The sequence below is a fragment of the Lissotriton helveticus genome, chromosome 2_2, assembly GCF_964261635.1.
Source record: "Lissotriton helveticus chromosome 2_2, aLisHel1.1, whole genome shotgun sequence".
Classification (NCBI taxonomy): domain Eukaryota; kingdom Metazoa; phylum Chordata; class Amphibia; order Caudata; family Salamandridae; genus Lissotriton; species Lissotriton helveticus.
This window is the reverse complement of record NC_136060.1, coordinates 352,255,359-352,271,307: the sequence shown is the minus strand read 5'-3', so window position 1 is coordinate 352,271,307 and position 15,949 is coordinate 352,255,359. Positions and strand designations below refer to the sequence as shown.

At 48.8% G+C, this 15,949-nt stretch overlaps 1 protein-coding gene across 1 annotated transcript in view; it reads left to right on the top strand.

Annotated features, from left to right (window-relative positions):
- Positions 1-15,949, top strand: part of ACOX3 (acyl-CoA oxidase 3, pristanoyl) — a 502,436-nt gene that overhangs the window by 432,240 nt on the left and 54,247 nt on the right. The window contains exon 14 of the mRNA XM_078678532.1: positions 529-644. Within this exon, the coding sequence (XP_078534658.1) occupies positions 529-644 (116 nt within the window). The remainder of the gene's footprint in view (positions 1-528; positions 645-15,949) is intronic.

The window sequence follows — 15,949 nt, the reverse complement described above, 5'->3', positions numbered from 1 at the left end:
TGTGTTTGTCACCGGGTCTCTGTCTGCCAAACTGTAAATAAGGTCCAAAGTTCATCTGCGTGTTTCTACACAGGCAACCTACACCAAGGGATGGATTATGTTCTCCTATGCCCATGTCCCTAACTACATCAACCAATTTACCAGCTACCTGCAACCTATACTCAGTAATCTGATTTCATAGGGTGTATTTAACAATGTGCCTTCTGTTTACAAGAAATAAACATTTTAGTTGTTCATGCTTTTTCTGATTTGTGAAACCACCTCCTTTTCTAATAATCAATTTGTTGAAATGTTATAGCTATCTGAATTTGCATTAATGTAAAAAGTATGTTGCACAGATTTGTTTTTCTTGTATTGCTAAATGTTGTCATCTCTTGGGTTTGTCTAATATTTGAGAAAAATAATTGTTATAACATATATTTCCAGGAAATCAATGATGTGAGGAAAAATTACTGTTTAGTTTCAAAAGCGTACACTAGCGAATAAAACAATGTGCAAGCTATTTTACCTTTTATTCGTGTTTTGCAGTTACTGTGACAGCCTATAAATGGCTTGTGTGTTATCTTCTAAGGGAAAGCTGCCTAAAATTGAAGCAGGAGAAACAAATTGGAAGCAGCGAGTTTGACGCAAGGAATAATAGTCAGGTATGGTAAGACGCGTGCAGTCTTTTTTGGAAATGGAGCATCAAAACACCTGTCAAAGAATTATTGTGCACCATAAAGTTTTTAATGTTACAACCTATCTACGTTTTGGTTCTAATGTGGTGTATGTGCGAACGTAGATGCCCCTTCAGCTGGCTCTTTTCTATTCCCTTCTGGTGAGAATATCATAAAATTGTGTCCGGATTGCATCTTGGAAAGTGTAAATGGGTGTGTGCTGCCTTTTCCATTCTGGCTTATGTCCCCCTTTAACGCCCTACGGTATCTTCTGTGTATCTTTTTGAATGTGATGTGTTTCTAGAAAGTGGACCGAAATGTGAGGCAATTGATTGAATTCTCCTGCCGTCGGCTAGACCCTGCTTTGTTTTTAGGTCTCGCGCTTAGTTTTGCAGTGCACAGCAATGCACCCGCGGAGCAAGACTTTATGTAATCAGTAACAAGCATTTACAATGCAATGGTTTTGCCTTTGTTAAAGTTAGAGCTATTGGCATTGCTCTTGACATTATTTTTATTTATGTTTTTTTAACATAAATAAATGGCATTGCCATTTACAATGCCACTAGCTTTATCTCTCGCAAATGACACACACAAACACACACAGAGCCCCCCCACACACACACCCACACAGACCCCCCACACACACACCCACACAGCCCCCCACACACACAGCCACACAAAGCTTCCCACACACACAGCTACACAGAGCCCTCCACACACACCCACACAGCACAAGCAGGCAACAGGGGCACATGGAGGCACAAGCAGGCAACAGGGGCACACGGAGGCACAAGCAGGCAACAGGGGCACGAAAACGGAGGCACAAGCAGGCAACAGGGGCACGAAAACGGAGGCACAAGCAGGCAACAGGGGCACGAAAACGGAGGCAGAAGCAGGCAACAGGGGCACACTGAGGCACAAGCAGGCAACAGGGGCACACGGAGGCACAAGCAGGCAACAGGGGCACACGGAGGCACAAGCAGGCAACAGGGGCACACGGAGGTACAAGCAGGCAACAGGGGCACACGGAGGTACAAGCAGGCAACAGGGGCACACGGAGGCACAAGCAGGCAACGAGGCTTCTCCGCGACAATCTGTTTTCCAGGACATCCAGGCAAGTTTCATGTGCAACCACCCGCTTTTTGACAACATCCAGGCTTGAGGTTAATGCATCAATATTATTGTCTATGGTTTTGAGGCTGGAGCGCACATCAAGTAGGATAGAGCGCATATCTTCTACCGGTTGGTCTGCCATCTCTTTAGGGCCCTGGGTGGCGTCCAGTTCTGTTGTCACCTCCGTGGTGCACGTTTGACGTTTGCTCTCGAATGGGATCTTGGGCTGCTTTGGATCTATCTTACCCATGATAGCAAGCCCAATATCGCAGTCAGCCACGAGTCCGTCTGAGCTGATAGTCCACGCCCAAGCCTTAAATGTCCCCACATATCGCCGAAGGCAATCCAGCAGCTGTTACAGTGACCCCTATGTCCTCTAAGTGAGGTTTGTCGTTAGCCCAGCCGCGGTGTACCACCCCACATGCACTTAGGGACAAATAGTGCAGTTTGTGACTCAAGTGAGAATGAAAACCAAGGGAGGACCCTCTCCGCAATCAGACAGGATGACAGTGAAGGGGGGGCGTTCTAGATAGCCCCCAGCCCGTATGAAATAGACATAGTGATGCGTGTCAGTGGCAAGGTTTGCACTCCTCCTGCGTAGGCAAACCGGTTGGTGGAGCACGCCCGGTAAAAGATCCCAACTAGGCAGCTGGTTATAGGCAATGCGCCGAGATCGTCTCAATACAGTGCCTCAGTGAGGAACAGTCTGTCCCTGATTGCCCCAGCAACAGTCACGCCGAAATGTGCACCTTCGCCATAGTGTAGTTAACTACCACAGTGTAGTTAGTGCATTACATGTACACACCAGATATGTAGAGCCTGATAAAAACAGTGGATGCGGAGCCGGGGGCCAGGGTCGTCTTTCCAACTTCAGGGCAGGAGGAGGGGGGGCCCCACGCAGGCCGCCGAGCAGGAGAAGGAGGCTTAGCGGGCCCATGTACAGCCGGAACACCCTCCTGCAGTTTTAATGCAGGGGAGGCTAGCCAGATGGCCGCGACCCACCTCAGCCTCCCTACTTCTTGCCGCCGATGCCTGCACAGAAGCCGCCCCTGTGTAGAAGCAGGCCAAGGCCCAGTGAAGGGCGGGTGGTGTCCGGGCCTACACAACAATATCCCAGCCCCGCAGCTGTCAGGTGCTGCAACGGGGCCAGGGCCTATGCGGCGTGGCTCAGCCCAACCCCTTCCCAGCAGCGGACTCAGCCCCACTTACCGCACCTTTTCCCAACGCTGTCTTCAGTTCGCCACCAGCGGTCACAGATCCGACTCTCGCTCCCACGCAGGTCTGCAACAGCTCGCCTCCGATCTCGCCAGCCGCAGCCACAGTCGCCACCAGGGCGCGCGCACACGCCCTCCGCCCGGGCTCTTGTCAGTATATGCAGGCCAGCTCTACCATATGAACTGAGCTCCGGTTCCGCCGTCCGTCCCCTGTGCCCCCGGATGTAAGTTGGTGTCTTCTCTTCGTGTAGGGCCCTCTTGTTGCTGGCGTCGTAGGCTGCCCCTGCTGCCCTTCTGAGGAGCTAGCGTGAACAACTGTACCCGGTAAGGGGGGGCGCGACTGCTTGTCCCGAAGTCCGAACAGGAGCGGACTTCGAGTTTCGCGATGCAGTCGGGAGCTGGCAGGAATTGGGCTGCAGGGCTACGTTATCGGCCGGCTCCGGTGCCCGCAGTAGGCCGAGAGTAGGCCAGAGACCTGGACCACGAGCCTTGTGTGCGAGACAGTTGAGTCAGAGACTGCCTGCCTCTGCTGGTGCACATTCTCCCTTGGTGGAAGAGAGCTGTTGGGGTTCGTCAGGGATTGTAGGCGACCCTTGGCCGGAGCAGGAAGGCGGGTGCCGGCTAGGAGGGGGGGTTGGAAAGGCACAAAGAGCGGGAGGGGGGTCGGGAACGGCCACACACTGACAGCGGGAGGGTGAGGGGCGGGAACAGACACACACACACGGACAAAGCAACAAACTAAAAAACAAAGCACTCACCTGGACATCTTCCGGCAGATCTCTTGCTTCCTGCTCTCCACTCCTCCTCCCGATGACGTGGTGGAGGCTCGGCCGGCTGGGCCAATCCCAGCGCGGCCCTGGCTGGAGGCGGCCGGCTGCTTCCTTCGGCTGGCCGGCCTGAGGAGAGGGAGGGAGACGGGCTGCCACGGAGCGGGAGGGAGGGGCTATCGAGCGACTTTTGTGCAATGTCCCGAGCAGGAAGGCAGAGGCAGGTGCCGGCAATGCCGGACCAGATTCGGGGGCGTTCCCGGCTTTCGGCTGACGTCGCGTGACGTCGGCAAAAGCCAAAGAATGTCGGGAACGCCCCCGAATCTGGTCCGGCATTGACGGACAGGCCCCTCGTCCAATGGCTAGGCTCCATTTATGGAGCCAGCCAATGAATGACGAGGGCCGAACCAAAGCCACACTACAGTTCTCATCAGGATTTCGCCTGCGCGAAAAAGATGCGCAGAGCGCATCTTTTCGCCAGGCAAAACCTAAAAAGGGCTTTGGAAAGTTGACCACACGCTCTTGCGTGTGGTTTTGTTTTCCTTGCAGGCTATTGGGCATTGCGTGCATCTTTCTAACAAAGACAGCACGCATATGGGCAAATGCGGGTACATGTCCCGCATTTGCCCTGCCCATGGCCTATTGGTGTCTGGTACCCACACAAGCGACATCTGTTTTGCATTATCGTGCCCGATAATGCAAAACAGATGTCTCGCTGTGGCGCGCACGCGTGCACCACTTGTACTCTCTACTCTCTTCCTTGTTTTAATGAAAATAGTTGTGCCGTGCTACAACTTTAACAATGGCAGCCGCGGCATTAACTTTCTTGTGCTCGAGTTACGACTACCGCTTTCACTTGAGGTTTTTTAAACATGTGCTTTTGTTTTCAACAGCGTTACATGATTCGGGGTCAACATTGGCAGCCTCACATTTCTTTTCTTATGTGCGGCTCGCCCACATGCACAGCACACCACCGAACCCTAGCCACATTGCCCCCTGACTCACCCCCAATAAGAGGCACTTCATCAACTATAAAGGATTTTACATTTTTTTACATTTTGTGTGCGGTGGCTTTTTATCGATCCCGGGGTGACCCTTTCTCCCGCTTCCCCAACGGTAATTAATTTTCTTTTGCCATGGTTGGGCTTCCCCCGCCCCCTGTCAAGCTCCTATGTTCGCAGCTGTACTGGGTGCCATACCACAGGCTTCCAGCCTGGTCATCCTCGCGGTGGTTAAAGTTTAAGAGCAGTGCCCTGTGCTTCCGTGCACACAGTAAACAAAACAGTTTTATTCGACCACCGTACCCAGTGTTGCTCTCCTGCTCAGTCATGTATACAAATGGACTGGAGTTTGCCAGTCTGTGGAGTTAGAGGTGAGGCGGGGCTGGTGGCAGCAGCCGATTTTCTCTTCCTTTTGCTCCTCCAACTCATGTAAACGGGGGCACTGGATAATAAAGCAGAATTTGGTGTACGTGAAAGCTAGGATCCAAACTCTGCTCTCTTGTTCCGCAAGTCTGCACTTGGTTACAGTATCAGACAGTGAGCTCAGAGCCACCAGGCCGTAGTGTGCACTAGTCATACATACAATCTGTGCTTGTAGTGTCTGGGGGGCTCGGTTTTATGTGGAGGGCACCTTTTTTTAACATTAACCCACCCAGGCCTTGGCATCCTAAAGGGCATGCACTAGTAGCACAATACTGCAGTAGTTCGCTAAATGATAAATTGTTTTATATAACACCTAAAAAGGCACTATTACCTGCTCTAAGTTCTAAACAACAGGTCTTACAATCACCCAGATTACTCTTATTCAGTTTATCGACCACGGAAGGATGGAAGCAGGGCTCTAAGTGGGATGAAAAAACTGGGAGGGGTCTCTCAAAGGGGAGTGGCCGATGTAATTAGGGCATGGCTTAAAAAGTAACCTAAAAATCTGAGCTTTACAGTGCGTGCCGCCCAACTGGTAATTTTCTGCTCCTGTCATTGCATCCAGATATATAAAACAACAAGTAACATTGTAGAAAATAACTTTATACGAGCTTTGCTGTCACTCCCAAAGTCATCTCCTACATACTCTATTCATAGTGAAGTCGGTTTGGGCCGCATTGCTGACCTTCTAAAAATGGCCCCCCCTGCTATGCTGGGTGAAAACCTGGACAAACGAGGAGATCACGTTGAACCATCTCATACTCAAAGACTGTATAGCCTTGGATAAGGCGGGTAGTATTCCCTGGCTAGCGTATGTTAGAGCGGCATGCGTGAAGCTAGGGCGCCCGGATATGTATTCTTCACCACAGGGCCTCAAGAAAGAAGATGTAGGGTGGGTAAAGTTGCATCTCCGGAACTTGTTGGAGTTAGAAAGGGAGGAGGTTGAACTCAATAAACCCATGGTGAGAACAATATATCAACTATCTATTTCCTCAGTTATGGAACCTTATCTAAAATATGTGACCAAACCATACCATCGTTTTCTTTTATTGAGATTTAGGTTCAACCTTATCCATTTAGTGCTTGGTACTAATATAAAGTGGGGGACCTTTGAAAATTCCCCACCTTGCACATGTGATAGCTTCTCAAATCAGGACACAGTTCACTTTGTGATGTTTTGCGAACACTATCTGGAGCCCCGAAAAAAATTTTTATATCCCATTCTGAAGGAACTTAATTTTGTCCAGGTAAGGCCTGCACTTTTACACCTGCAAATGCTTAACTCTGTGCAGGTCACATATGGTGTAGCCAGTTTTTTGGTGGCGGCTGCCCGATTAAACAAAACAAGACTTACCCAGACAAATACACATTCTGGTTGATACTTTGTCAACTTTGTTCTGGGGCACTGTATTAAGATTAGTGGGACATGGAGGTGCCTGTTTTCTCTGGACTCTACCTTATAGTGAATCTATTTTGTATTCAAACTTTTAAAAATAACCTCTTTTAAGGAAGCATTTTAGGAACTGCAACAGGTGTACAAATTGTTTAATTGTTAATTTTTAATCTATTCGTATGGTTTTTTATCTTTAAAAATGAATTGTGTATTGCTTTTATGGTTTTAATCAACCGAATAAAGATATTTGACTGACTGACTGACTGAAGTAACATTACACCTACAAGAAGCTAGGACTATTGGCTTTGTCATTGGTTAGTTGCATAAGGGAAATAAGCAACAACTATGGCTTCATTGTATAGAATATTCAAAATGCTCTAGTTATGAAATGAGAATCTGAAAGAAGTATAACGAGCCCGCACCCTGGCCACACTACACTATCCTGTGCCCGGGTGACAAAATTCTTTCCTCTCCCCATGCGCTCTCTCACTATTCTACCCTCTTTCATTTGGTGCTTGCCCATTTCATGCTCTCTTGTATGGGTTTTCTTCCAAACCAAAACACATAGATAAAATACATTGTCATTTACAACGCCTATAGCTCTAACTCTGACAAATGCCAGACCTATTGCATTGCAAATGCTTGTTCCTGGTCGTTGTGAGCACATTTTATCAAGGTCAGTGGCAAAAAAACGTGTTAGGATTTATATTGTTTGACGAGGCCCTCGGGCCGTGAATGAGACAGAAAAGAGATAAAACGTTAGATGCTTTGTCACAGTTATTTTGCCTAAAGCGTGAGTGAGCGGATGCGATAATGCCACTAGCCTCGTCTAAGCTCCATAATAAATGCCATAGAAAATTTCTGGGGCTGACCTGCATAGCTCATGTGCTCTTTCTCTGTAGAAGTTATTAAACAAGCGGCTAAATTTTTCAGGGTTTTCTCGTTTGTTTTCTTAATTAGATGAATGAATATATTCTCTGCTCAGATTGTGAGTGCCACATAGCAGTGCTCTCTGGAGATGGTTCTGATCTTGTTTCACGGTGTACCCAGTGGTCTGTTTCAAGGGTGTGGCTAAAAGCAGCGCACCATGGATAGTAGAACAAGGGTGCAGGGCTATAAGTCCTCTGGACAGGGTTGGGTTGGAATAAAAAATCGGCCCAGGCACACCAAAAGAAGTGGCCCACATTTACGTATTGCCTTTCCGCAAAACACTGCTTCAGCGATGTTTTATTAAAAGCAAAGGGGTGGGGGGCATTTTTTATTAACTTCACTTAGAAAGAAAAAAAATGCATTGATTAGTTCACACTGCTGAGCCACACATAAATTCAAGTGAGATCACTTCTGCTCAGGCCCCTGCCCCGCTCAATCAGCATACATTAATGGGCCGGCCCAGCGAGAGAAAGGGAGTGATACCTCCGCCCATCTGCCTCCAGAAAGGCCACTCTGGCACCCACTGGGCCGCTGGCGGCATCCTAACAGCACAGACAGCCCCAAGGCTGCCCAAAAAAGCAGCCTACAGCTAGAGCTCGGCTCCCAGCCCTTCGGCCATTTCCCAAGTGCCTGCGTTACCAATCCGACCCTGCCTCTGGACCCTAGTCAGGATTGTCACTTTCTACCAAATTGTGGGAACAGGCCCTATTCTCCTTGCTTGAATGAGCACCCATGATACCCTTGCTGTGCCTCTGGTCTTTAGATTACACCTAAAATAGTTACAAATCTGCACCTGCAGGTGTTAGATTTCACCTGTGTAGATTTCCATCTTCTTGGAATTCTCAAATGTTTTTCAAGATTTGACTGCAAATCTTGAACATTTTTGGATATCCAGTGTACTCTTGAAATAGTTTTGTCAGCTCCATTTTCCATACACGTATATTTGCATGGGTGGAAATCTTCAGCATTAGAGCAAATGCATGTAGCCTTGTTTATTTTGTTTTTTTTTTGCACGGATAAATATCTCCCCTTGTGTAGAAATCCCTTACCCTACCACTCTTCAGGTTTTTCCATTCCCCTACCGATCTTGAAAATTCCTGCCTTTGATAGATGTAAATCTGCTAGGAATGGTTCGGAGGGAAGTATGGCAATACCCTCAAACATGTTCATCTTCACAAAAGGCATTCTGCATGCAAAACAAACATTCAGAATTTGAAGAGTGGTTTCGTACTCCTAATTAAGCATATTTGCTTGTATAAGAGTTCATAAAGTGAAATCAATACCATGTACTATACATAGTCCACATTTTTGATGGCCCTTTGAACACTAGCTCGAAACCTCCTATGTTATTCAGTTCACAAAGAATGACCATTTATGGCTGATTGCCTCTCTTTCCATAATTGTTTGGAAGGAAATGCGTAGACTAAGGTAAGTTTTTTCCTCAGAACTCCCCCATATACAAAAGAGGATTTTGAATATAATAAAATCTGAAAAAAGAGGCGAAATACATGGTAAAAAAAGTGTCTGAGTGTGTTTGTTGGGTTTGAATCCTAATTGGAGCCTAGAATTTGTGATGTCGGAAGGGGTATGGCTAGGGTTGCTGCAGGAGAAAAATTCTCATAAGATTCCATCATTTTGTTGTGGAAGCAAAATCAGAGTTCTACTGGAGGAACCCCTGAACTAATGAACCTTGGGGCACTAACATGTCAAGAGCTATTATAACTTTGCACCATAATGGAGGCGAGTTGTGTTTTGCTGACTTCATTTTTGCTGGCTTTAGGATTCTGGGCATTCTACCACTTCTAACCAGTTCTAAAGTGCATGTGCTCTAAACATGGTAACATTGGCTTGTCCACAATTGGCATATTTTTACCTACACGTCCCTAGTAAAGTGTACTATATGTGCCCAGGACCTGGATATTAAATGTTACTAGTGAGCCTGTAGCCCTGACTGTGCCACCCACTTAAGTAGCCCTCTAAACATGTCTTAGGCCTGCCATTGCAGAACCTGTGCGTGCAGTTTTAACTGCTATGACAAACTGCCAAGTTAACCTACTTGCCAGGCCCAAAAATGTTTTATTACATATAAGTCACCCCTATGTTAGGCCCTAAGCAGCCCCATGTGCAGGGTGCAGTGCATTCAAAAGGTAGAACATGTACCTTTGAGTTTTACGTGTCCTGGAAGTGAAAAACTATGTAATCCGTTTTTCACTACTGCAAGGTCTATCTCTCCCATAGGTTAACATTAAGATTACCTTGTTACATTTTATAAGTGTAATTTCCAATTGGGAAAAGATGGACATTTGGAGTTTGGTGTATCTGGACCCCCAATTTAAAAAACTACATTTATGGCAAAGTTAATTTTTAAGTTGCAAGTCTGAAAATGCCACTTATAGAAAATGTATATGAAAAAAACGAGCACTGTCCTTGTGCTCTCGTACTGGTGCACTGCGCTATCATAACATTGTAAAAAAAAATACTAATGCAAACCACTTCATAAATAAAACCCCTCCTTCACCCAGTTTTTAATAAAAAGATTGTGATAATAACTGCAGCACTCTATTATCCTCCCAACGTAAAAAAAAATAGTGTAAAAACGTTTTCAAGCAGCTCACGCTCAACCACTTCCTGTTGAAGCTCATTTCCCCTCCCGGTAATCTCCCATTCTCACTCCTAGATGACACCTACCCTTAACCATCCATTACCATGCTCCTTTCCATCCAATCACATCAACTCACAGACTATCCCTCACAAGCACCTTCAAAACATTCCCTTCCTTTCCCACTATCCCTCATTATAACCATGTTTGTGTACCCTCATTCCCTTACTCACCCTTTTCTTTCCTATTCACATTCGTGTGCAGCCACTTCAAGCAGCGTCCCCTGTTCACTCTCCTCTCCGTGGAAAAGTTGCATCCTTATGCTTGCTGTTTGTATAGTCAGTGCGTACACACTCAAGTCCTCTTAAATAACCATCAAGCACACTCGTAATTGCCTCCACGTGACTCCTTCCCCCACAGCCTGCACACGATGTTATCAAAAAAGCTGCACCTGAAATTTCCACCTAAAAAACTACGACTTCCACAATACACTAACCATCCCCCAAAAAAGGCCTCAAACGATATCTGTAACTAAATTTCTAACAAAGAAAAACCAAAGGTGATGATGGACGGAGCGTTGACAATACAAACACTCACCCCCAGTCAACTGATCTGGGTTTAATCCATCACCGTTCTTTAGCTCACTCCGCCACCCCAGTTCAGACATGGCCATATGCAAATCAGTCTGACCCTGTGCCTCATGGGAACAGTCCAGCCCGAACTGCCAAGCCATGTCTTCCCTGGACCGGAATCAAGCTTCCCAGGACCGGTTTCTGGCATTACAGCCGTCTTCAGCCAGGCTTGCTTGACTCCAGTGGCAAAGTGAGCAAGGGACTCACGTCTGAGCATACCCTGCCAACATAGGGCGAACAAAGAAAAACCAAAGGTGATGATGGACGGAGCGTTGACAATACAAACACTCACCCCCAGTCAACTGATCTGGGTTTAATCCATCACCGTTCTTTAGCTCACTCCGCCACCCCAGTTCAGACATGGCCATATGCAAATCAGTCTGACCCTGTGCCTCATGGGAACAGTCCAGCCCGAACTGCCAAGCCATGTCTTCCCTGGACCGGAATCAAGCTTCCCAGGACCGGTTTCTGGCATTACAGCCGTCTTCAGCCAGGCTTGCTTGACTCCAGTGGCAAAGTGAGCAAGGGACTCACGTCTGAGCATACCCTGCCAACATAGGGCGAACAAAGAAAAACCAAAGGTGATGATGGACGGAGCGTTGACAATACAAACACTCACCCCCAGTCAACTGATCTGGGTTTAATCCATCACCGTTCTTTAGCTCACTCCGCCACCCCAGTTCAGATATGGCCATATGCAAATCAGTCTGACCCTGTGCCTCATGGGAACAGTCCAGCCCGAACTGCCAAGCCATGTCTTCCCTGGACCGGAATCAAGCTTCCCAGGACCGGTTTCTGGCATTACAGCCGTCTTCAGCCAGGCTTGCTTGACTCCAGTGGCAAAGTGAGCAAGGGACTCACGTCTGAGCATACCCTGCCAACATAGGGCGAACAAAGAAAAAACAAAGGTGATGATGGACGGAGCGTTGACAATACAAACACTCACCCCCAGTCAACTGATCTGGGTTTAATCCATCACCGTTCTTTAGCTCACTCCACCACCCCAGTTCAGACATGGCCATATGCAAATCAGTCTGACCTGTGCCTCATGGGAACAGTCCAGCCCGAACTGCCAAGCCATGTCTTCCCTGGACCGGAATCAAGCTTCCCAGGACCGGTTTCTGGCATTACAGCCGTCTTCAGCCAGGCTTGCTTGACTCCAGTGGCAAAGTGAGCAAGGGACTCACGTCTGAGCATACCCTGCCAACATAGGGCGAACAAAGAAAAACCAAAGGTGATGATGGACGGAGCGTTGACAATACAAACACTCACCCCCAGTCAACTGATCTGGGTTTAATCCATCACCGTTCTTTAGCTCACTCCGCCACCCCAGTTCAGACATGGCCATATGCAAATCAGTCTGACCCTGTGCCTCATGGGAACAGTCCAGCCCGAACTGCCAAGCCATGTCTTCCCTGGACCGGAATCAAGCTTCCCAGGACCGGTTTCTGGCATTACAGCCGTCTTCAGCCAGGCTTGCTTGACTCCAGTGGCAAAGTGAGCAAGGGACTCACGTCTGAGCATACCCTGCCAACATAGGGCGAACAAAGAAAAACCAAAGGTGATGATGGACGGAGCGTTGACAATACAAACACTCACCCCCAGTCAACTGATCTGGGTTTAATCCATCACCGTTCTTTAGCTCACTCCGCCACCCCATTTCAGACATGGCCATATGCAAATCAGTCTGACCCTGTGCCTCATGGGAACAGTCCAGCCCGAACTGCCAAGCTATGTCTTCCCTGGACCGGAATCAAGCTTCCCAGGACCGGTTTCTGGCATTACAGCCGTCTTCAGCCAGGCTTGCTTGACTCCAGTGGCAAAGTGAGCAAGGGACTCACGTCTGAGCATACCCTGCCAACATAGGGCGAACAAAGAAAAACCAAAGGTGATGATGGACGGAGCGTTCACGATACAAACACTCACCCCCAGTCAACTGATCTGGGTTTAATCCATCACCGTTCTTTAGCTCACTCCGCCACCCCAGTTCAGACATGGCCATATGCAAATCAGTCTGACCCTGTGCCTCATGGGAACAGTCCAGCCCGAACTGCCAAGCCATGTCTTCCCTGGACCGGAATCAAGCTTCTCAGGACCGGTTTCTGGCATTACAGCCGTCTTCAGCCAGGCTTGCTTGACTCCAGTGGCAAAGTGAGCAAGGGACTCACGTCTGAGCATACCCTGCCAACATAGGGCGAACAAAGAAAAACCAATGGTGATGATGGACGGAGCGTTGACAATACAAACACTCACCCCCAGTCAACTGATCTGGGTTTAATCCATCACCGTTCTTTAGCTCACTCCGCCACCCCAGTTCAGACATGGCCATATGCAAATCAGTCTGACCCTGTGCCTCATGGGAACAGTCCAGCCCGAACTGCCAAGCCATGTCTTCCCTGGACCGGAATCAAGCTTCCCAGGACCGGTTTCTGGCATTACAGCCGTCTTCAGCCAGGCTTGCTTGACTCCAGTGGCAAAGTGAGCAAGGGACTCACGTCTGAGCATACCCTGCCAACATAGGGCGAACAAAGAAAAACCAAAGGTGATGATGGACGGAGCGTTGACAATACAAACACTCACCCCCAGTCAACTGATCTGGGTTTAATCCATCACCGTTCTTTAGCTCACTCCGCCACCCCAGTTCAGACATGGCCATATGCAAATCAGTCTGACCCTGTGCCTCATGGGAACAGTCCAGCCCGAACTGCCAAGCCATGTCTTCCCTGGACCGGAATCAAGCTTCCCAGGACCGGTTTCTGGCATTACAGCCGTCTTCAGCCAGGCTTGCTTGACTCCAGTGGCAAAGTGAGCAAGGGACTCACGTCTGAGCATACCCTGCCAACATAGGGCGAACAAAGAAAAACCAAAGGTGATGATGGACGGAGTGTTGACAATACAAACACTCACCCCCAGTCAACTGATCTGGGTTTAATCCATCACCGTTCTTTAGCTCACTCCGCCACCCCAGTTCAGACATGGCCATATGCAAATCAGTCTGACCCTGTGCCTCATGGGAACAGTCCAGCCCGAACTGCCAAGCCATGTCTTCCCTGGACCGGAATCAAGCTTCCCAGGACCGGTTTCTGGCATTACAGCCGTCTTCAGCCAGGCTTGCTTGACTCCAGTGGCAAAGTGAGCAAGGGACTCACGTCTGAGCATACCCTGCCAACATAGGGCGAACAAAGAAAAACCAAAGGTGATGATGGACGGAGCGTTGACAATACAAACACTCACCCCCAGTCAACTGATCTGGGTTTAATCCATCACCGTTCTTTAGCTCACTCCGCCACCCCAGTTCAGACATGGCCATATGCAAATCAGTCTGACCTGTGCCTCATGGGAACAGTCCAGCCCGAACTGCCAAGCCATGTCTTCCCTGGACCGGAATCAAGCTTCCCAGGACCGGTTTCTGGCATTACAGCCGTCTTCAGCCAGGCTTGCTTGACTCCAGTGGCAAAGTGAGCAAGGGACTCACGTCTGAGCATACCCTGCCAACATAGGGCGAACAAAGAAAAACCAAAGGTGATGATGGACGGAGCGTTGACAATACAAACACTCACCCCCAGTCAACTGATCTGGGTTTAATCCATCACCGTTCTTTAGCTCACTCCGCCACCCCATTTCAGACATGGCCATATGCAAATCAGTCTGACCCAGTGCCTCATGGGAACAGTCCAGCCCGAACTGCCAAGCCATGTCTTCCCTGGACCGGAATCAAGCTTCCCAGGACCGGTTTCTGGCATTACAGCCGTCTTCAGCCAGGCTTGCTTGACTCCAGTGGCAAAGTGAGCAAGGGACTCACGTCTGAGCATACCCTGCCAACATAGGGCGAACAAAGAAAAACCAAAGGTGATGATGGACGGAGCGTTGACAATACAAACACTCACCCCCAGTCAACTGATCTGGGTTTAATCCATCACCGTTCTTTAGCTCACTCCGCCACCCCAGTTCAGACATGGCCATATGCAAATCAGTCTGACCCTGTGCCTCATGGGAACAGTCCAGCCCGAACTGCCAAGCCATGTCTTCCCTGGACCGGAATCAAGCTTCCCAGGACCGGTTTCTGGCATTACAGCCGTCTTCAGCCAGGCTTGCTTGACTCCAGTGGCAAAGTGAGCAAGGGACTCACGTCTGAGCATACCCTGCCAACATAGGGCGAACAAAGAAAAACCAATGGTGATGATGGACGGAGCGTTGACAATACAAACACTCACCCCCAGTCAACTGATCTGGGTTTAATCCATCACCGTTCTTTAGCTCACTCCGCCACCCCAGTTCAGACATGGCCATATGCAAATCAGTCTGACCCTGTGCCTCATGGGAACAGTCCAGCCCGAACTGCCAAGCCATGTCTTCCCTGGACCGGAATCAAGCTTCCCAGGACCGGTTTCTGGCATTACAGCCGTCTTCAGCCAGGCTTGCTTGACTCCAGTGGCAAAGTGAGCAAGGGACTCACGTCTGAGCATACCCTGCCAACATAGGGCGAACAAAGAAAAACCAAAGGTGATGATGGACGGAGCGTTGACAATACAAACACTCACCCCCAGTCAACTGATCTGGGTTTAATCCATCACCGTTCTTTAGCTCACTCCGCCACCCCAGTTCAGACATGGCCATATGCAAATCAGTCTGACCCTGTGCCTCATGGGAACAGTCCAGCCCGAACTGCCAAGCCATGTCTTCCCTGGACCGGAATCAAGCTTCCCAGGACCGGTTTCTGGCATTACAGCCGTCTTCAGCCAGGCTTGCTTGACTCCAGTGGCAAAGTGAGCAAGGGACTCACGTCTGAGCATACCCTGCCAACATAGGGCGAACAAAGAAAAACCAAAGGTGATGATGGACGGAGTGTTGACAATACAAACACTCACCCCCAGTCAACTGATCTGGGTTTAATCCATCACCGTTCTTTAGCTCACTCCGCCACCCCAGTTCAGACATGGCCATATGCAAATCAGTCTGACCCTGTGCCTCATGGGAACAGTCCAGCCCGAACTGCCAAGCCATGTCTTCCCTGGACCGGAATCAAGCTTCCCAGGACCGGTTTCTGGCATTACAGCCGTCTTCAGCCAGGCTTGCTTGACTCCAGTGGCAAAGTGAGCAAGGGACTCACGTCTGAGCATACCCTGCCAACATAGGGCGAACAAAGAAAAACCAAAGGTGATGATGGACGGAGCGTTGACAATACAAACACTCACCCCCAGTCAACTGATCTGGGTTTAAT